Source organism: Terrapene carolina, unplaced genomic scaffold, assembly GCF_002925995.2.
Source record: "Terrapene carolina triunguis isolate 2854851 unplaced genomic scaffold, T_m_triunguis-2.0 Scaffold85, whole genome shotgun sequence".
Taxonomy (NCBI): Eukaryota; Metazoa; Chordata; order Testudines; family Emydidae; genus Terrapene; species Terrapene triunguis.
In genome coordinates, this window is record NW_020664436.1 from 38,884,177 (window position 1) to 38,907,064 (window position 22,888).

General features: G+C 41.7%; 1 protein-coding gene across 1 annotated transcript in view; it reads left to right on the top strand.

The window, feature by feature from the left end:
* LOC112105257 (nesprin-1-like) overlaps positions 1-22,888 on the top strand; it is a 121,522-nt gene that overhangs the window by 22,116 nt on the left and 76,518 nt on the right. Inside the window, exons 3-5 of the mRNA XM_026649535.1 lie at positions 10,616-10,711; positions 14,653-14,736; positions 19,605-19,697. Coding sequence (XP_026505320.1) covers positions 10,616-10,711; positions 14,653-14,736; positions 19,605-19,697 — 273 coding nt within the window. The remainder of the gene's footprint in view (positions 1-10,615; positions 10,712-14,652; positions 14,737-19,604; positions 19,698-22,888) is intronic.

A 22,888-nucleotide genomic window follows, 5' to 3' on the forward strand; every position in this document is an offset into this window, starting at 1 on the left:
TCGTAATAAACCATCTTCTACCAAAAGGCAAGGGGCTGGTGCAATGCAGCACCACGGCTGCCAGCCCCACAGCTGCCTGCACCCAGATCGCCAATGAAGGCTACCAGTCATGCTGCACCGTCTACCGCCAAAAGGCAGTAAGCTGCTGCTGCTGTTTAGCAATGCAGTCCCACGTTTGCCGGCACCCGGAAGAGATATGGTGACGGTAAGCTGAGCTGAGCGGGCTCAATGCTTGGCGTGGTATGTTGTCTGCACAGGTAACCCAGGTAAAAAGGCGCGAATCTATTGTCTGCCGTTGCTGTGACGGCGGGGGAGGGGCCTGACGCAATGTACCCAGAACCCCTCGCGGCACTGCTTTGCATCATCCGGGCATTGCGATCTCAACCCATAATTCCAATGGGCGCCGGAGGCTCCGGGAACTGTGGGATAGGTACCATAGTGCAATGCGCCGGAAGTCGACGCTAGCCTCGGTACTGTGGACGCGGTCCGCCGACTTCATGCACTTAGAGCATTTTAGGTGGGGACACACACAATCGGCTGCATACAACCGGTTTCTATAAAACCGGCTTCTATAAATCCGACCTAATTCTGTAGTGTAGACATAGCCTTAGAGTTTTATTTGTCGCTGGTATGGCGTCGTCTGGTTCTACCAGTTTCAAACATTACCCCTCATGTGAAGGAATTATCCTAACCTCAGATGGACACTCAGAGTTCCTCTGTTGTTTGGGAGAATCACACTTTCCCAATAAATGTGCAATTTGTGAGTCCTTCAGCTCCTATGTTAGGAAGCACTTGAAGGCCCACCTTCAGGTCTTCCTGATGACTAAATTTATGAGACCCACTTCCAACTTGGGCTTGCTAGATGACACTCCTCCTCCCGCCCCCAGTTCAGGGACCTTCAGAGCCCAAGAGCATAAGTGCCAGGCTTTTTGCTGTTGAGAGCCTCGACTAGAACCATGGCCATGATAACAGAGTCATCCTCTGACAAGCTGCAGGGAGCCAGAAGCCCCAGAGGTAGATTGGTGAACAAGGCTTCCTCTGAGAAGAAAACCTCCCCTGGCGCTGAACATCATCTGGGACTTTGCAGCCTAGAATGGTTCCTGCTGAAACTCAGTCTTGTGCTGGTTCCCACTTGATGGCACAAAACACCTGGCACCAAAATCCATGACTTTGGGAAAAAGTTTGGCACCACCTTGACACCATCTACCTCAACAGCCCCAATGCCAACTCCCTTGGCACCTGAACCAAGCCAACCAGGGAAGCGCACTATTGCCACTACAAGGATTGCGGTACCACCCTGAGAAAAATCTGGCTCCAGCACACCTATCTACACTTCCCTGCAAAGCACTGTTCAGGTACGTGGCCCGATGGAAATGGAGATACATCTGGAACCACAGTCCCCCTTGCTGTCAACTTCAGTACTACAGTCAGCACCAAGTCTGTCCATCAGTTTGGCACCGTCGGTCCCTATCACACTGAGGGCCATAGCACTGCCTATGAATCAGGCATATGCATTGTTGTCTGCTTCACCTTTAGAGACAGAAGGTGAGGAAGATCCATGCCAGTGACATCTTTATTCACCAGATTCTCTCCACAACCCTCCACATCTTACATAGTCTAGACAGCTCTCACGAGAGAGATACTGGGGCCTGCAGAACCCGGGCCTGTGGTTCTCTACCCCTCCCTGTTCCAGTACAGCCACACAGAGGAGTAGGAGATGGAAGAGCAGGCATCAGGAAATGACTTCCCTCACTGGTCACCCTATCCTCATCCTCTGATGAGACCATAGTACCAACCAAGGCCCCACAACTGGATGATTATTAAGGGTTCCCAAGACCCATTAAAAAGGATGGCTGAGGCCCTTCAGATGCTGTTGAGGAGGTACAAAAACACACAAGTTAGTAGACATACTCCTGGCATCCTCAGGAGGAAGGATAGTCCTCTCTGTCAATGAGGCCATCATTGACTCTGCCACAACCCTGTGGCAGATGCTGACTGCAGTCCTACCTCTCGTAAGGCAGATAGGAAATACCAAGTACCACCCCAGGCTGTGAAATGATTTTACTGCACCCTATCCCATTCTGCCTTATGATCACCATGGTCAATGAGAAGGCAAAACAATTCAGATCCACATTAAAGGAGAGAGAGCACCAACTCCTCAGTGATCTTACAGTTTCATAGCCAAATGCTTCGTTCCAAACCACGGGTTGGAAATCAAAGACAGGATACTGACAGACATCTTCATGGTCTGGGGCAATCTCATGATAAACCACTGCCACTCAACACAATCCCAAGTGTCAGAAATTCTGCTCAAGAAGGGGGTTGAGTCAAGCGTCTATAGAATACACATTTCTCATACCATGGTCAGGAGACCTGATGTATACTTATCCCTGACCCCTCTGATTCCCAGAGTGTTCTGCAAATACAAGGAGGCCTTGAAAAAGCTAATCCTCATAGCTCCAGCATGGCTCAGAAATGTTCGGGTTCAAGGAGCTATTGAACCAGTCAGTATCTCAGCTCAGGTCCATACCTCTACTCCCAGATTTGCTGTTTCAGAACCAGGGACAGATTCTATGCCTGATTCTAACATCCCTACATCTCACAGCTTGGCAGCTGGATGGATGTCATCGGTATAGCAGGCTTTCTCCTCTCTGGTTAGAAAAGTTCCAACAAGCAGTGGGAGAGAACTTACTGGCAAAATAGCTGAGGTGCCACCAAAACTCATTAATTCTGTGTCAATTCTTGATTCCACAGATTCTGAAATAGTTACTTGATAACTAAAAAGGATGAACTTGTCCCTCAGTCCCTTCAAAGTGCACTTGGCAGCGATTTCAGCTCACCATCTGCTAATGGAGGATCATACAGTCTCCTCCATCCAGCAGTAATTCGGTTTTTAAAGGGGCTTAATAAAATGTTCCTGCCTGTCAAGGAACCTGTACTCCCACAGGATTTAAGCTTATTACTTGCAGACCTCATGAGACTACACTTCAAAACCTCTGGGCTCCTTCTCTGCTACGCCTGTCAATGAAGGTGGCATTTTTGGTTGCTATAACTTGGGTCAGAAGAGTGGGAGAGATTGAGGCCATAATGGCTGACCCCGCCACACATGGTGTTCCACTCAGTGTCCAAGAGAATACATCCTAAATTTCTCACAGAAGTAGTGACAGTATTCCATTTGAATCAACAAATACATCTACCAATATTCATCCCGAAACACCATGCAGCCAGATCTGAGGCAATGTTGCATACATTAGGAGAGTCTTGGCTTGCTGCTTAAACAGAACAAAACCCTTTAGAACATCAGCAGGACTGTTTGTCTCTATTGCAGACAGGACGAAAGGTTCTGCAGTTTATCCCAGAGACTATTGAACAGGATTTCCAATTGCAATAGAACCTTCTACAAGGTGACCAAGGTAGATCCACAGTCCACAATCAGAGGTCACTCCGCTAGAGCACAAGCTGCATCAGCAGCATCACTGCAAAACTTAACAGTACTGGACATTTGTAAAGTAATGACTTAGGCTTCAATCCACATGTTCACATGACACTATGCTCCGACTGAAGCCTCCAGGTCCAGTGCTGCATTTGATAAAACCCTTCGTCAGTCGTTGTTTACCTAACTACTCCAAGATCCCATCTCCTTAACAAAATTTCTGCTTGGGAGTCACCATCAGTTGAATGTGCATAGGGACAAGCACTTGAAGGAGAGCAAAAAGTTACTTACTGTGTACAGTAACTGGAGTACCTCAAGCTATATTGTCCATATGCAGATTCCACAACCTGCCCTTCCATCCCCTCTAACTCAAAATCCTTACCTCCAGGGATTCTACAGTGAGAAGGAGCCAAATGATGATTAGTGGGCCTCACCCCATTTGCTCTCACTTCAAAGCACGAGGTCTGAAAGAGCACATGAGTATTGCTGGCCAAAAAAACTCTCATCTCTGGCTCATGAGGTGCATATGGACATCACATCTCAAAGAACCCTAGTTACTCTACACAGTAAGTAACTTCTCATTCCCCCAACTTTGGGAATACCTACAGTATTTATCTAACTTCTGCTACCAAGTGTCAGGCAGAACAAGCTACTTTCTGAAACAGACACCCACAGAAATGAACTAATATGGTTCACTTAATAATTATATAAAAAGGAGAATGGAGAGTATCATAAAACAAAAGCAGATGAGGGATAATACACCAAAATAAAGCTAAGATTGAAAGGTTTTTAGGATATATTTATGAAACACTACTGTGCATTGTCGTGTTGTACTATAGATGTATTTCTATATTCAGGATTGTAAATTGGAAAAAAAAAACCTCTATAGATTTAGAAAAGAAAAGGAAATAGAAATATAACCAAGAATAAATATTGTCATCTATAATAATAGTTATTGAATTTTTGAGACCATAACAAGGTCTTATCTAGTCAACTGTGAGCTTAATTGTAATAATACTTTGCACTTAGAATATGTAGTGGCTTCATACAAGGAGCTGAATAGTTTACATCTATTAGATAAGTAACCATCAGAATTAGGTACTATTATATTTATTTTTCAAATGGGGAAACTGAGGCATGGATAAACTAAGTGACTTGCATGGAGTCACGCAATAAGCCAAAAAACAAGCAATCTAATGTTGAGAAGAAAACCCAGGAGGTTTGACTCCCAGTCTCCTGCTTCAGTAATTATGGTATGTTTCCTTTAATAATTAAACATTGGTTAAAGATATCCTTGGGAAAAAACTGCCACATTAAGTCTAGGGCTTACTCCTGCAGCCCTTACTCACACGGATGGCACCCAAAGCTATGAGCATGCCTGTAGAGAGGGGGCATGTGACCTAGAGGCTTCAGGATAAATCCTTTAAATTGGCATTGAGGAGTAAAGGTCAGATATTCAAAACTGCCTTTGAAATTATGCACATCAGCTTGTTCAGACAAATCAGTGCAAACAAATCAGGTAATTGCACACACAGATATCAATTTGTGCAAGTGAGTGCATGTGCCAGATTTGCTCAGACAGTTTTGAAGCTATTTGAAAATTCAGCTACCACTTATTTTAGTAACGGAAGTCTCACAACATTCTAGAGATCATTTTACCGAGGATCTGCAGAACACTATTGTTTTCATTTGTACAGCACCAACAGTGTTTTTTAGGCAGTGTACTCAGGTGTGAAAAAAGATTCTAAGCAGTTACAGTTTAGAGAGACAACAGAAAAATACAGAAAAGGAAATGCAATGCAACAAAAAACAGTAGGCCAGAACAGAGAAGTTTAGCAAATGTCTTGTTTGTTCCATGATTTTTGTCTGGGTTTTTCAAAAAGTTTTCTGTTACTTAGTTTAATACTTCTGAGAGAGGAGAGACTACAGTTTGTAGGCTGTTTAAAAATCTGCTTTTCTGATTTTAATAATTACATACGAAGTATATTAATTGATATACTCTAAATTGTATTGCTTTCAATGTTCAAAGACATTTTCTGAATACTAGCACAAACGAGAGGTCAGTTTCAAAGAGCAACAGGATTATCCAAAAAATTCCCACATTAAGTTACATTTGTGATCAGTTCTAATCTATATTTAAATAAAATACTTAGTATGGGAAAATATCAGTTTGCTAACCTTTAAAAAGCTTCCCAGTTAATTCATATGCCTCCCACAGTGCTCATGAATTTACTTGTGGTGAGTGTGCCTCACCACTCATGTCTTGCCTCCTCACAGCCACTCTTAAATATCATTATTACCACAAGTGTAACCATCATGCGGTATGTGCTGGAGTTATGGAAAAATTAGTGTTGATATAATATGTGTGCTTTGCTATTGCTTTGATATTTTGGAGGAAGTAGCAGACACCTAAGGCCTTGTCTTCCTTAGGAAAAGAGGGTGTTAACACATCAGCTAACAAACTAAGATGTATTAAAATCCTAGTATAGACAAGGCAAGTTGTAGTTTATATACATGTTAGGTGATTGAGGAAAATTATATGTTTACAACTTGACTTGGCTACACTAGGATTTTAATGTATGTTAGTTAATATATGTTAAAAATACACTCCTTTTCCTAATGAAGACAAGGCCTTTGTTGTCTGCTTACTGCTTCCAGTATAACAAAGTATCAAAGCAATAGCAAAGCATATATATTATATCAACACTAACTTTTCTATAATTGCAGCACATATGGCATGTTAAGATCAATGTTATTGATTCAGTCACTGTAGCTGTAGGGACCAATCACAAAGCCAGTGTCTGGATATAGATCTAATATTTTCTAAAGTTCAGGTATGTTTGTACCACGTGTTTCTACAGATTTCATGTTAACATTTCGACAGTACACACTGGTAGTTGGATGGAATGCTTGTTAAGTTCTGGTCCATCTCTAGTATAAATAGTATTCAGTAGATTTTAACTTTATTCACATTTTTAACAAAAGGTAATGACTTGGAGACTACCAAGGAAAAAGTACATGTTAGCTGACTCACATTATTCAAGTTGACATTACATATGCAGCCAAGGGACATGTGCTTATCTATTCTAGCAAAAGGATCACTCTGTGTTAGTGTGAATGGAAAGTTTTTCCATGAAAAACAGGAATTTTATTTAAGCTATCATATTTAGTGGTGCATATACAATAATATATAAATAAATATCTAAAAACTTCTAAGTGTCAAGAAGTTTGTGCATACTACTTGGGATATACTGATTTTCATAGGTACACAGAACTGAACTACAATAAGGCTGATGTCCACAGCAACCTTAAAAAGAAGAGTTAGTGATTGCCATTAAAAAGTCAACATTTGCTAACCATTCTCACACTGGCATGAAATACTCCAGGAGATAATTGTGGTATCACAGGCATAACAGTGTGGGAAATGTTGAGTTTGTGACCACTGTATATTAATAATAAATACGTTGGAGATGGATCGATGTGCATGTTGGATTTTTTTGCAGTTAAATATCGCAGACTATATACGTGCTTCACATATAGGTGCTTCTAAATGCAATGTGCCAAATCATGCAGTTCTGACTTAGATCTTACTCAGTCAAAATCCCAATTCACTTCACCACATTCTGCCCCAATATAACCAGAATACAGACGGAAGTCAGTGAGAACTCTGAGTAAGAGCTGCCAAAGCACTTGGCTTTATATTTTTAAGTTTGTTTCTGCTAAATCAGTAATGTTTTAACTAACGCAGCGTGTCCACGGCAGCATACAAAAAAACAGAACAAAAAAAAATTGTTATGTCATTTACTTATCGTTGGTAAGAAAGAGTCTTGAGTTATTAGCTATGCATACACGTTATTTTTAAATGGGTCCTTAGATGCTTTTCTCTTTTGAAACAGATGTCAACATTTAATGGCAGTAGAAGACTTTACATTATGATGTATATTGCACCAAGCATTTTGGGGTAGGAAGCAAGCTACCTATCTAATTTCCAATTTATGAGGGAATGATACCAATCTAGTAATTGTGTATTGCACAAAAGTTAGTTCTTAAGTGTTCATATGTCACTTATCTGTGTTTTCTGCTTCCCTTTTATCCCTTTTTTACTGGTTTTATTTATATCTCCATGCACGTGTTCTCTTCTGCTATGCACTGTGAGTGATTGTAAAGAGAAAAAAATAAGACAACTTCAGTCAATAGAATAAGCTGAGGTTTATTTTTACCAACTAGCACCAGCAAGAGATGAATTGCAGTCTCTTGATTTAAGAGGAACTGTTGTGGTTTCCCTTCCTTCTCAGCATTTGGTCTCAAAATTTTTGCTGTCAATAATTTGGTTGTTTCTTTGCCACTTCTCATCTTTTCCAGCACTCTTTATATTTTGTCTCCTTTTCCAAGTTCTGTGAAATCTGTCTTCAGAGATTTAGTTTGCATGGAAAGCACAGCATTTTAGAAGTTAAATTTTCTGGGAGAAATCCTGGTTTCATTGAAGGCAATGGCAAAATGACACAATTTCACCCACTGTTATTGATGTGATGACCACCCTTATGGATCATTATCTTCACTGCTAAATCCAAATACTTGAAAGAAGTACAATGTTGCTTCAAAATTTACATGGGAAAAAACATCACAGAAGGAAATGAATTGTATCTCTACAGTTTCTGTAGCATGTAATGCAAGATTGCCTGGGACAAATCCATTCTTAGTGAATTTGTTACTCCATTGATTTCACTGGAGTCACAGTGAGGAAGAGTTTGGTCTAGCATCGGGGTATTAGTAGAAATGTAAGTGTGGTAAGCAGAGGGTTTTTCTTTAAACAAAATTATTCATTAATCTGATACTGTTAAATTAACTGCCCGTGTTTGGTGACACTGGCATATCAGAATGAAAAGAAGTGTACATGTTATTCTGATCATCTTTTTTAAAATTGTACAACAAAGGTGTACAGTAATCTAAAGGAAACCTGAAGTTCTCTTACTGTAGCTGTCAGAGCATAACCACATAAGAAATCTTAAATGTACAGACTCATTTCAACAAAAGAATGTTCTTTTCACCTAATGCTAAAAGTATTTTTTCATAGAAGAAATAGATAATCTAGATTAAACAACAAAGGGAGAGTATTTTCAGTGTTGGAGGCTACAAACCTAGGGATGCTTTGCTTTTTCCTGCCTTGTTATATCATCGCTGCTCCTGAAGGGAAATGCTTCTTTTTTTATCTCCAGCTCTTCAGTTACTTTCTGTATTAACTATACAAGAGCAGTACATCAAGTTAGTTGTGCAAGCATGATTTTTCAGATGTACATCTGATATAACCATAAAACAAAATAGGCACCTCTTTTGCAGTTTAGTGTATATTAGTCCCTGATGCTCATAGGTTATGTTCTCACTTATTTATCTGTTTAGTCACTGTAACAATTATTGTCCTGCATGACTTCTGTGAGCTCAGGGTTTTTTGTTTGTTTCTTTTTTTCTAGGTTTTACAAACAATGAAGACTGAATTTTGTTATTGTTTCATTATGTTTATATTTTATATAAAGAAATAAAGTTTAGAAAAAAAGTATGCACCTGAAAAATCGATGTTATTGTTGTCCTATTAGACAATTATCAGCAACAAAACATGTGGATGCTTATAAACTCGAGGTGAAATCCTGGCTTCAGTATAGTCAGTGTGAATTTTTCCAGTGACTTCAATGGGTTCAGGATTTCACTATATTTTTTGATCTGCTAGGTTAGGGAAAATGCATGAAATTGTTATTGTACTATCCAATTGATAGAGTTACATAAAATGGCATAAGAAGTGTCAAAGCAGTTGAGAAAGTAGAGTTTAATGATGACATCTTGTTCAGAATATCTGGAAACAAAATCTGCTTAAGTATATTTTCAATATTATCATGTTGTCTCTGAAAATTTAATAGAATGTGTTACAGTAACTTGTCATGAGCGGGAACTGATGTTCTGAGTAACTTAGTGTTGGAGAACTGCAATGCCTTGAGGAGAAAGGGGGGGGGGAAATATGGCAACCTTCTGAAACAATTGTCAGCAATGTAAAAGTAGTACTGTCACTCCAATAGCCCCAGCACACTAAACACTTCCTGCCACACCTTGTCTTCCCTTCATACTACTCACCCAGTCGTATGTTTCAGGTTTAGAGACAGTTGAAATTCCTATACCGTATTGAATACTAGGTGAATTATGAGATAAATCAAAATATGGCTGTAATTTTGTATTCAGGACCTGTGTGTTTGACCTTACTTAATAGTTTCTTAATGTGCATGTCAACATTGTAGATTCCTCCCAAGTTTACAGTTTTTAATAAGAATGATAGATTTTTGAATTTCTACAGCAAAAATGATGGTGAATCTAAACGTAGATGAAAGATGCTTTTAGGTTTGGAAATCAGTAGTGATTATTGAAATTGTAAACATTCACTCAAAGCTGGGACTTAAGGTAAAGGGTTCAGTGATGTGGGCTTAAAGTTTAAGAATATTTAAGGTGCCACCGTATTATTTTTTACATTGCACATCTGTATAATAACTTTGTATCCTGCAAGTCTATGTGTTCATTGCAAGTGGATGTGGAAGCTATGCATGGGCATTATTAATAAGATTAAAAAGTAGGCATAGTCCTTCATATGGAGCATCTAAGCCTATTGTTTGCATGTTCTCTTCCTCTCAAGAACACAGAATCAAAAACAGGACTAATTGTGGGAGGGCAAATTAGTGTGCATGAACAGACTTAAGCTGAAGTGGGATCCTGAGCATGAAAATTGAACACGTAACTATACACTCCTCTCTTTGACCTTAATGCTGCTAGTAGGTGGGAATAACTTGGCAGCTGCATATCTCACTAATGCAGAATATAGCTCCCTTTCACTCTCCGTCCCTCTTGTCATTTTTACCTGGATCTTACGGCTAGTCAATGGAGCTATGCTGATTTACATCAGCTGGGGATCTGGCCCTATATGTTCAACATTCCATGCCTTCACTGTGCGGGGCAGTAGATTTAGTTCAGGTCCTTCCATTATGATATTAATGCATCTAGTATTACATTCCAGAGCCAGCATTGCCAAATGATAACTGGCCCATTAAACCATTGCTAACAAAGACCAGATTAATTTTCTATCCCTTTCTTTTTTAACAAAGTAGTTGTGTTGGTAGTTATGATATCTGATTTCTTTTCACCTTTCAGCGCAATCCCCCCTTGGTGGTCAATGATCTGTTTGAAGATATCAAAGATGGGGTTATGCTACTTGCTCTTTTGGAGGTTCTTTCTGGTCAGAAACTGGTAAGGATTTGTTTCCATTTGAATTGAGATAAGATGGCTCTCTGAACTTCTAAGTTGATTATTATAATTAAATAATTTTCTGGGTTTTTTGTTTTACATTGTAATACATGAAAGACAACAGGTGCTTGTGTGTTACAGCATAAAACAAGTTTATTAGCTGTGTGGTCTGCCGGGTTAAGGTATAGGGAATACTTTATTATAGACTGACATTTTTTGTTTTACTCCCTGTTTGTGATATGCTGAAAATATGCACACAGTGTCTGTTGCTTTTCGTTTTGTCTTTTTCCAGTCAGCAAATGTTGATTATTTATATGCATCTTAGCTATCAGTGTGTATGTGTTTCACTGGAGCTTAACATTAAAATGGCACTTTTGCTGTGTTTGTGTACCAGCATCATCAGGATCTGAAGTTGAAAACAATCACAAATCATTAGAGCCAGTAGAGGGAAAATAAGAACACACAGCATTTTCTGTACATCTCACAGAAATAGTGGCTATCTTACTTGTTTAGTTTATTCATTTCTTTATGAGAGTGGTGAATAGTTAATATTATCTAGAGCAGCGTTTCTCAAATGCGGCCACTGGCCACCAGGGGTTGGGCGGTGATTGGAGGGGGACGGGACGGGCAAAGCAGTAGCTCCTTCTCTGGGGCTGCCAGCAGGGGTTGGGTCCTTCCCTCTGTAGAGCCAGAAACACCAGAGGAGCAGGCAGCCGGTGTGAATTCCCCTCCTTCCTGGTGTCAGTAGGACTTGGGCTTCTGGCTTCAGCACTGGGTCGGTGGGCTCCATCCCCCCAGCTGCGGGTCGGTGGGCTCTAGGCACCTGGCAGTGGACTCTAGCTTCAGGTGCCGGCCCCACACACATTGTCCCTGGCCCCCACTATCTCCCTAGCCTGCCATCCATCCCCCACATTGCCCCAGCCTCTGCTGCCTCCCTACCCACCTCCTCATCCAGGGCTTAATTTGTCTCCTGGCTTGCTGGGGCTGAGTAAGTCTGCTGTGAAAAGTGATATTTGTATGTTTGTTAATATCACTTTTGAGGGCCTCCCAGTTAGCTAGCAGACTTACTAGCTAGCAAGTCTTAAAAAAAAAAAAAAAAAAAAAGGGCAACCAAAAAAGCAAAATGAACAACAACAGTAAAAAAATGAACATGCAAAGTACCTTATTTGTGTTTCTATTCTGTTTAGGTCCAGTAAAGTACAGAGACAACTGTACATTATTTTTATTACTGAGTCCGCAAACAAAACCCTACATATAAAAATTACAATGATTTGGACATGTATATATACACACTTATTTGTTTTTCCTAAAGTTAATTAAGTATTTTAGGAAAAATTGTCAGAGCGGCCACCAGCAAGAGCCACCAAAAAAATTGTGAGAACCACTGATCTAGGGTCCGATTCTCATTTACACTAAGGCCCCTTTGTCCTGCTCTTCTAGCGAAAAGGGCCCACATTTACACCATTTGAAGGCCCCTCTACACTTCTAGAGTTGTATAAAGAGGCTTCGGTGTAAATGAGAATCAGTCTTTAATTCTGGGGCCAACTTGGCCCCATGCGGGTCAGCAGAGGTGAGTAGGGTTATCCGTTAGGAGTTCCAGCCCCTTCCAAACCAGCCCAGGGATCAGATTGCAAGCTCCTAAATGGTAGAGATAGAATCCTTCCCTGAACTCACTCTAGGGCTCAGGAGTTTCACTCTGCCCCCTACTCAAGTCAGTATCTTAATGCCACACTTCAGCCGTTATTCTTTAGTCATATCTAGCTATCATGTGCTTCCATAAAATATAGGGAGGCATTTTGATTCCAATGGCAACCTACACTAGATTATAACAGCTTTAAAGTCATTCTGATTGTGGGTCTAAACTACTTGCCAGTCTGACAGTAAGCATGCTTAAGGATACTTCGCTTGAATGTGGATTGCTTAATTTGAGTTGTGTTCTGAAGGGTTACTAGGATTTCTGCTGTGTTGAACTGCACTGGTTTTTTTACTCTGTTCTATGCTTTTCCGAGAAGGGAAGTCTCCCCCTTGTGGTAAAACGTTATTCATGATCCAAGAAAGGAACTTTACCTTAGTCAATAGTGACATTGAAATTCATTATATCAAAGCCAACATAAATACACTATTGAAAGAAAAGAGGCAACGTAGACCCAGAAAAATGACTGGAGTTTTAAAAAGCCACTGTATCAGGTTTACTGAAAGGATAGGCAAAAGAATAATAATAGATAATTTACAGGTTGAAAAGGACTTTTCATCCAGTATGATCCCAGAGTGTTTTATAATGTATTGTGGCAAAGTACCTTCTTCTCCTCAGCAGGCTCAGTCCTTTTTAGCCTTGGAGACACAGGCTTGGGCAAGGCAAATCCTTGCAGGTAGCACAGGGTTTGGCTATTCCTTTTTTCAGTCAGCCCCTTGTGCTTGTTTATCTTCCCTTCTGGGGACAGAGTGCAGCCTTCCTTGCAGGAAGGGTTCAGAGCCTTGCTGCTCCTAACTTCCTGGCAGCTTCCCTGGTTCTCTCACTCTCTCTTCCCCCCCCTTCCACGCCAGGGAGGGTTTAAAAAGGTCCCAAGCAGTTGGAGCCAGCTGAACCTAATTAGTTCCCTAGTAACCCCTTGCCCAGCTGAACCTTATTTCCCCATGGTTCTCTCTCCTCAGTGGCTTGGGAGAGGCCTTTTTAACCCCCTGGGACTGATTACTACCCCCTTTGTAGCTGTTTGCCCTGGGTTTGCCACAGTATATATAAGTATTAGTTAGGATTACCATCTATGGAAATACAGACACTGCTGGGGTGGAACACAGTTGGTGTTTTACAGTGCACAGCAACAGTACACTACAGTTTAAGACAGGAAGTGAAGATTATTAGAACCCACTGAAATTGCGGGGGGAATTTCAGGATCCATAGCAAACCTTTGTTAAAGTTGTTTATGATTTTCTGAATAGGAATGAAAATGGAAATAGTTAATGATCCAGTGATACCAAAATGTGGATTGCCTATTAGGTGCATTCTGTAGAATGAGTTGTTCAAGATGGGGAAACCTATGGGTCTGGGTCTCAGAGATCCATTTTTCAGATATGAAATTTACATGATCTTAAAACTTGTCTAGAGTACACTTTGATTTTAAAATTTACTGAAGAGATTTCTTGAGAATGATACAACCATTCTCTATCTTTCTTGATGGAATAATGTATCACAGGATGATTAGATGTAAATTTTAATGTTCACTTTCAAATTTTAAAAGTTTGTGTCTTGATTACATTCAAAGACTTGTATGTCTCTCCGTTGGAGAAAATCCCATGTTCAGAAAGGACTCATGATAGTTTGCTGGCCTCAGAAAGGCCGCAAACCATATTTGATAGAATTCCCCTGGAAAAAGTGAAAAGATCTACTTCAAATTGAATTTTTGAAGTAATAACCACCATTATCATTCCCTTTGTAAACAATACTTTGGAGATGGCATGTTCACTTGCCTTACTTATGTGTCCAAAAACCAAAACCTGCTTAAATACATAAGCGTTATTGGGAAGAAAAATAGTTATTAATATTATAGGAATTGTGATTTTCATTTAAACTTCAGTGAATCTTCTACATTTATATGTTCAGAAAAAAATGTAGTAAAGAATAGAGAAATTAGTGAATATTGTTTTTGGCTAGCTTGTGTTGTGAGGTTGTTAACTAAATAGAACTTGATTATACTTTTGGATTGCAATACATAGATTTAAAATTTAAGCAAAGCTGTAAAATTCGCCTTCAATATTTGTATCTATTATTATATTTGCTGTATATCTATTTGCATATACAAAAATCCTAATTTGAGTGCATTCAACAATATTTTCACATATCAATCAGGTCACTGCACATGTACATGTGCTTTTATAATGACATGGCCGTCACTTTGTAAGAACGTTGGTATAAATCTGATTGTAATTTGCACTATTCTTTCTTTAAGCCCTGCGAGCAGGGACGTCATCTGAAGAGAATCCATTGGGTGGCTAATATTGGCTCTGCCCTTAAGTTTCTAGAAGGAAGGCGGGTAAGTTTAATTAACATTCTGTCAGCACCATTTTGTTTCCCCCTGTTGTTCTTTCCTGAAGTCCATATTCTATCTTCACCTAATTGCTGTAATCTTGAAGAGTCTGGGCTACACAGAATCCTAAGTATCTATGTGCTGTACATAGGTATGCTATAAAGGTATGACACAATGAAATCCCAATATCAACTTCCAAGGTATGATATTTATAGTGCAACTTTTCTTTTTTTGGACATTGAGCAACTATTAATGGACTCCTCAATTATTATGTGTTCTTCAGTTAATTTTCTTAGATCCCGTTATGAATACAGATAAAAAGCTGCCCTACCTGTTGATACATTTGGGGTAAGCAGCTCATCTGCAATTAGAACACATCCCCAAACTTAATTAAATGATATTTGCAAAAATAAATTCCCCAAAAGAATAGATGTGAGAACTTGAAAACATTCTGGTCATTATTTCCCTGACTGGCATTCAGGCCAAGATCCTGCCTGATTCTGGAGAGACCGAACCGTTGCCGTTTTAGTACCAGAAATGAAACAAAACACACTAAATAAAATTCAGAATGTTCTTGGTATGAATGCCAAATAAAGTAATCCTACTTCTGCATGTATTCCTGGGTCTCCTCCTCCTGCTAGCTTTGCTCTATTGACTGACGTTTATCTTTTTTATTAGCTTAGATGTCTTTAGTTCCTTTTTACATTTGGCTTTTTTTTAAATTTCTGCAACACCAGATTGCATTTGATAGCATAGTGATAAGAGAGATTAAACCTATGAACCAGCAGCCATCAGTTGCCATCAGTGATTTTTGGCACATTTTGCTTCCATCTCACACTATGATATCTCTGACCTAATTACTTTTCTACCACACAAGAGACAGTCATAGCAGCTCCTTGTAGAAATAAATCCACCTCAGGTTGGTTTGTTTTTTTTGGCTCAGTCGTGAGTGGGAAAGGTAGATTTCAAGAAAAGACAAAAATATTCCCAAAACAAAATTTTGCTTCAGCCGACCTAGTGAAGTTTGTTAATACAAACTGAGCTATAGCAGCCGTTCACCCTGAGAACTTTGTGCTCAAATGCAGTGAGGGCTGCCTTGCCTACTCAGACTGGTCTGGCCAAAAAAATGACTAGGACCAGGGAAAGAGAGAACCCGGGGTGCAAAAAGAAAGACATACCTATTTTCCTTCTCTCAGAAAGGCCTGCGTAATCTTTAGTAGAGGCCACATTACATAACCTAAAGCAATCTCATGTGATTTCCACTATTTCATCAAAAAACGCTCCTTCTGTACAGAAGGAATGCTGGACCATCTATTGAAGGAGCCCTGGGATCCATCTTATGCTCTGTTGTTGAATGTTGTCTTTGGTCTCGGTTGGGGTAGCGCAGCTTTTGTCAGATAAGTTTTATGAATTTATCCAGTGATTCTACAAATACTACAGGGACATCTTTAAAAATGCAGCTAATATATTATATTCCTGTGATAAGGCTGGGACTAGGGATTCACCCAAAGTTCCCTTTGAGCTACAGCATTGCTTGCCATTTTCATATATTCGGAGGTAGAATTGAGTGAGTCACGTACTGCATTGTGCAAAAATCTGAAAACTAATTGGCACTAACCTAATATCTTTTTGGACAAAACTGGGTTTTGCCCTAGACCTGGAAGATTTCCTTTCTAATTCCTCAATCAACTTTAATAGGGTACAAGCCAAAGAAAATACAGTACTTGAAAGAATATGTTCATATGAGCAGTTGCCTAATCAAAAGCTTTTTTGAGAGCCCTGTCAATCTTTTTATCTGTGGGATCTGTTAGGGAAGCTTCGCTCTCTAGAGGAAATGAAGATTTGTTGGGGCTTGAGGCAGTTTTGCGGGATGAGCCCCCAAATATATATTTTTTGAGCTAGGCTATATACAGCAACTTTTCCTTGTTAACCAGTAGAAGAAATACAGAATCCTAGTTTCCCCAGGAGACTTATACAAGTTTTTTGTGGAGTGGATTGTCACAATATCCTGTGGGGAATTCTCCTCTAGGGCTCTTTCTAGGGTTTCCGTGGGATTTTAAGAGGGGAGGGAGTTAGCTGTACAACCCTACATGAAAGTTTTGCCAAACAAACCTTGATCCTTTGCTTTAAATGTTATAGCACAAGGGTGGGCAAACTTTTTGGCCCGAGGGCCACATCTGGGAATAGAAATTGTATGGCGGGCCATGAATGCTCACAAAATTGGGGTTGGGGTGCGGGAAGCGGTGCAGGCTCCAGTTGGGGTGTGGGCTCTGGGGTGGGGTTGGGGATGAGGGGTTTGGCGTGCAGGAGGGTGCTCTGTGCTGGGATCGAGAGGTTTGGAGGGGGAGAGGAGGATCAGGACTGGGGCAGCGGGATGGGGGGGGAGAGGCTCAGGGGTGCAGGCTCCGGGCAGTGCTTACCTCAAGCGGCACCCAGAAGCAGCGGCATGTCCCTTTTCTGGCTCCTACGCAGAGGCGTGGCCAGGCAGCTCTGCATGCTGCCACGTCCGCTGGCACTGCCCCTGCAGCTCACATTGGAGCACTGGAGGGGGCCATTGGAGCGCGTACGAGCCAGAGGGGGGCCATGTCACAGCTTCTAGGAGCCGCGTGGAGCGGCCCCCGACCCTGCTCCCTGACTGGAGTGCCAGAGCGGGGCCATGTGGCTGCTAACTGGGAGCCACGTGGAGCGGCCCCTGACCCTGCTCCCTGGTTGGAGCACCGGAACGGGGCCATGCTGTGGCTTCTGGGAGCCGCGTGGAGTGGCCCCTGACCCTGCTCCCTGGCTGCAGCGCCAGAGCGGGGCCGTGTGGCTGCTACTGGGAGCCACGTGGAGTGGCCCCCAGACCCTACTTCCTGGCTGCAGCGCCAGAGCGGGGCCGTGTGGCTGCTACTGGGAGCCACGTGGAGTGGCCCCCGACCCTACTTCCTGGTTGGAGCACCGGAGCGGGGCAAGTCCCAGACTCTACTCCCCAACAGGAGCCAGAGGGCTAGCTTAAAATGGCTGGTGGGCCGTATTTGGCCTGCGGGCCGTAGTTTGCCCACCCCGTTATTGAAGCTTCTGTGGCGCCTCTGTTGCTGGGTCAAAGGACATTTCCTTTCTCCATATGGTTAAAGGTCACATGAAATTAGTTTCCTACCCTATTAGTGCCAACCAACATTTGAAGATTCTTCCACCGACCCCCACCCTCATCCCCATCTTCCTCTCACAAACATACCTGCTTAACATGAACACCTTGGGAGTTCTTGGTCAGAGATAACACAGTGACTGGAAGCACCCAAGGAGTGTTTTAAAAATTATTGGTGGTGACTGGCAGTACTAATGCTTTTTACAGAAAAAAGGAGGAGCTGTCTGCCCGAGGATACAGAACATTGACATTAAATTAATTCATTCATTCATTAATATATTTTGGGAGTGCATGGCAGGGCTGAAATTCAGAAAAGTTATTCATGATTTACCTCACCGTCACTGACAGAAGAATCAGACCCACTATGTATTTATCTTTGCTTTTAAATGCTAATTTTGTGGATTCAACCTCTTCTTTACTGAGTTTTGTCTTTTGGCATTATTTTGGTGAGCATATGTCTAGTGGCTAGTGTAGGACCCTGAGGCCATGTCTACACTTACCGGTAGATCAGCACTGCTGCAATCGACGCAACGGACGTCAATTTAGCAGGTCTGATGAAGACCTGCTAAGTCTATGGGAGAACACTCTCCCATCGATTTGTGTACTTCACCTCCCAGAGAAGAATAAGGGAAGTCGATGGGAGAGCATCACCCATTGATGTAGTCACTGAGGTATATCGACCTAAGCTATGTCGACTTCAGTTATGTTATTCGCATAACTGAAGTAGCATAACTTGGGTCAATTTACCATGGTAGTGTAGACCAGCCCTGAGTCGGATTCTGATCCTGGATTCTGTTCTTGTCTTTGTGATTGATTTACTGCATGACTTTGGAAAGTCATTCATTCTTCTCTGTGCATCTATTTACTTATGTTTAAAAGATACATAATAATGCCGACTTCACTAGGGATGTAGTTAATCTTAATGTTGTTAAAGTCCTTTACAACGCTTGGATGAAAGGATCTCTACTAGACACGTATCTCATCTTTTCTTTTCAACGTCTGTTTATTCTTTTCTTGCTCCCCATTTATTTCCTGTTCCCTTCTTCTCTCTTTCCCTGATCATCTTCATACAAAATATGGCAAGAACAGCTTGTTCATAGCTAAATGAGTAATTTGAGATAACAGCAAGTGAGTACAAGAATGGAATACTGTGGATTCTATGCATTGCATTGCTGATTAGTCTTGTTATAGCAGTGCTTTCTTTACATTCCAGAATTTAATTACCAGTAAAATGAATTAATTTATCACATTAAGCTGATTTTATATATCACTGTTTCCTCTTTGCTTTTCATGCTAGTCCATGTACAGAGGATCACCGGTTGGTACAAAGATTTTCTGGAATTTTTAACTCTATAACAAACTTGCATAAGTACAAAAAGTATAAATTAAGTGGTATATTTTTTCCATTTGAAGTTGAATATATTAATGGAACAATCCTGTATTGGCCAAAGTAGTAGTTTAGATTAGTTTTTACATGTAATGTCTATGATTTTATGATAAATCATGTTTAATCACAAACTGAAAAATATATTAATTTTGTTATACTTCTGTTTGTTATCTTGCTCCATTTTAAGTCATTACTGTAGTTGTGCAATATATCAACTGAAGTTCTGGTCACTGCACTGAATTTTTGAATAAAAAAACTAACTATTTTTGCGTAAATTTGTTACACACCAAACCCATTCAGAATCCATGTAATAATTGTCACTCTCTCCTGTATATGATAATGTGTATTTTCTTTTCTAAACAGATTAAGCTAGTCAACATCAATTCAACTGATATTGCTGATGGTAGGCCTTCTATTGTACTTGGCTTGATGTGGACCATAATTTTATATTTCCAGGTATTGTATTTTCTACATTTGACTATTATTTTTTGAAGTAATGGGCCAGATTCTCACCTGACATAAGTTGGTGTAGCTCCAGTGACTTCAATAAAGCTATTCCAGTTTATACCACCTGAGGATCTAGCCCAATGTATGTATGAGGATGGGACTGTTCACTATGTATAAAGTTAAACGTGTGTGTAAGTTTTTACAGGATTGAGGCTCAGGAATGTACCTTTAAAATGATGTCAAGTTATTATTGGCATACACTCCCACTTCTTTTCCTGAAGAAAGCAAACTATATATATATATATATATATATATATATATATATAAAACCAAGTAAAGAAAAAAGGACTAGTTGTAAACAAGCACCATCAATCACTGTAAGCCTTATTTATACTAACAGAGAGCCTGCTAGCGAATGTACCAAGTTTTCAAGTCCAGCACATTCAATATGTAAACATAGTTTACTATTTAATGGCTGAAGCCTGGCCTCACATATACATGTGTGACACCTACTTATTTCATTGGGAGCTGCAGATACTTTCAAGGACAAAATTTGATCCTGTGTGTAATGAGACACTCACCTTCTGAGCACTTTCTTGTAGCTGGGTGTGGTACTGCATGCCTTTTCCTGCTCCTGGCATCCCCTGTAGGTTGCTGGCTGACTTTTTGGGATCTTCTGTGGCTTGGCCCTTTGACTGAGTCACAAAGTCCAAATGAATCCCTACCACAATAGTAAAGAGCTACTAAATGAACAGTACTATTAAGTCCCTGGCTCTGGTCTCTTTAAATTCAGCCCTTTGTTCAGGCTCTCAAATAAGTCCTGCCCCCTTCTTGTGGTTGATGCTACTGTGGCCAGTGGGGGAGCCTGGGTCCACTCATTACTCTCCAGTAATCCTGTATACAGCAGCCACGTACGGCTTGATTTCAGTTCATTGCTGCTTCTTCCTTGGCCCTCTCCCTACCTGGTCCATGTTAGCTTATCTCAGGGTAAGGTTCTTAGACCCTCCCTCTCCCTGCAAACCCAAATAAAGCAAATGCAGCCAGAAACAAACTTTGGTTCTTTTTCAAGGAGTGTCCCTGTGGGTGCTCCACTTTAGCTGTCATGGTGCCCTGCACTTGCAATCGGAGATTTGTAGTAGCAGTGCCCCAGTTGTCCGAGCAGCCACTTAGTGTGCGCAGCCAACCATTCCTCAGTTCCTTCTCTGTTGCCTTTGGCTTGAGTTGGACCGCCAGCAGCGCCTCTCTCAAATCGTAAATAGCTACCCTTTCCTTTCATTTTCTTTATAGTTTCTTTCTTTCACTCACCCTGCCTCCAGCAGGCCCCACTTTGAATAACAACAGCTAAGTGCGGGACTCATCTCCTTCCCTCAGCCATGCCTGGCTCTCTTGGTTTCAAACGCTGCTCAGTGTGTCCGCTGCCTCGGAGAGACTCATATTGCCCAGAAGTGTCCGCATTGTAAAAAGTCAACTGCTAGGACACGAAAGGTGAGGGATCTCCAACTTAAACTGTTAAGGATGGAAAAATCCCTCAGACCAGCCTCCGACACTGAGATCAGAATGCCTCCGGGCCAACGATCACCATCGGCAGCCTCTGACAGGGGTTCTACCTCTAAGCCTGTTACCAAGGAGCCTGCTTCCAAAAGGATGCGAAAAAGCAGACCCATACATCCCCACAGAGAGATTCTCCCAAAAGAAAGTGATCTCTGGGTGGAAAATCTGCCCTGGTATCTACAGCACCGAAACTGTCGGACCGCGAGGCACCGGGAATGTTCGGTAGGGAGACATCCCACGGCGCTAAAGACCCAGCACAGGTAAGCTCTCTCTCAGGTATGCGCCATAAGAATAAAACATCTACCTTGGCACCGGCAGAGCCAAGGAAATCCTCGGCACCAAGTACTGCAATGAGGTCACCCTCGGTACCCACACAGCATAGCAAGTCTGCGGTACCAACAGTTCTGACATCAACAGCAAGTTAGAGTGTACTCCCATTCCCGGCACTGAGCTTCCCGGTACCGTGCCAATTCAGCAGGCACACGGATCTCCTAGTCACCTCCACGCTGGGGACTCCCTTGTTCAGCACCGATGGTACCCCAGTCAGACCAACACTGAGCCGAATAAGCACTCCTAGTGAATTTGTACCTCCACTATCTAGTGATGAGGATGAAGAGGATGAATCAGGTCTTTATACCCCCTTGTCATTTCTCCCTGAAACCGGGACCCTCTCACCAACAACCACCTATGCAAGGGCAAAGCTAGCAGGCACAACCATGGATGCCACTGCCCGTTGTTATGCCACCCAATTGGCCATACTGGGACTCATGGGCAATCTACAGAGCCCAGAATCTTAAACCCCCCAACCTACCAGCGTCAAGGGCACCTGGTACCCTTCACCCACGAACCCACCACCATCAGAGGCCCAGGAGGAAGAGGGAGCCGGAAGAGGCTCCTGAAGGCGGCACACTGCCACCCACCCATTTTTCATCCTCGTCTCCAGATGAAACAATTATGCCACTGCCTCCCACCACAGGAGATGACTTCAAGTCCCTCCAGGACTTATTCAAAAGAGTTGCAGAATCCCTGGACATCTCTCTAGCAGAGCTGCCAGAGACCCAGCACAAACTTACTGACATTCTGCAGGCATCCCCATCAGCAAAGATAGCTCTGCCCATCAATGCTGCTATAATGGATCCTACAAAGATAAAATCGCAGACACCTGCCACAGTCCCACCCTCCTGTAAATGCTCAGACAGAAAATATTATGTACCAGCGAAAGGGGCTGAGTTCTTATTTACTCACCCGGCTCCAAATTCACTGGTCGTGGAGGCAGTAAACCAAAGGGGAAAACAGCACTAGCCAAAAACTACCCCGTATGACAAAGACTGGAAAAGCCTTGACCTCTCTAGACGCAAAGCCTATTCCTCGGCCTCACTGCAATTTTGCATAGCAAACTACCCTGCTCTGTTGGTGAAATACACTTACAACTTGTTTAATAAAATTACATCTTTTATGAACAAATGTCGGAGGAATAAAAAAAACAACAACACAAAGCTAACATTGTGGAGGGCTCCTTAATTGCCAAAACAGCCCTACAGGCCTCCCTTGATTCCGCTGACATGGCAGCTTGTTATATTGCCACGTCTGCGGTCATGCGGCGAGCATCAAGGCTCCACCTCTCTGGATTCCTTAGGGGAGTACAAGCC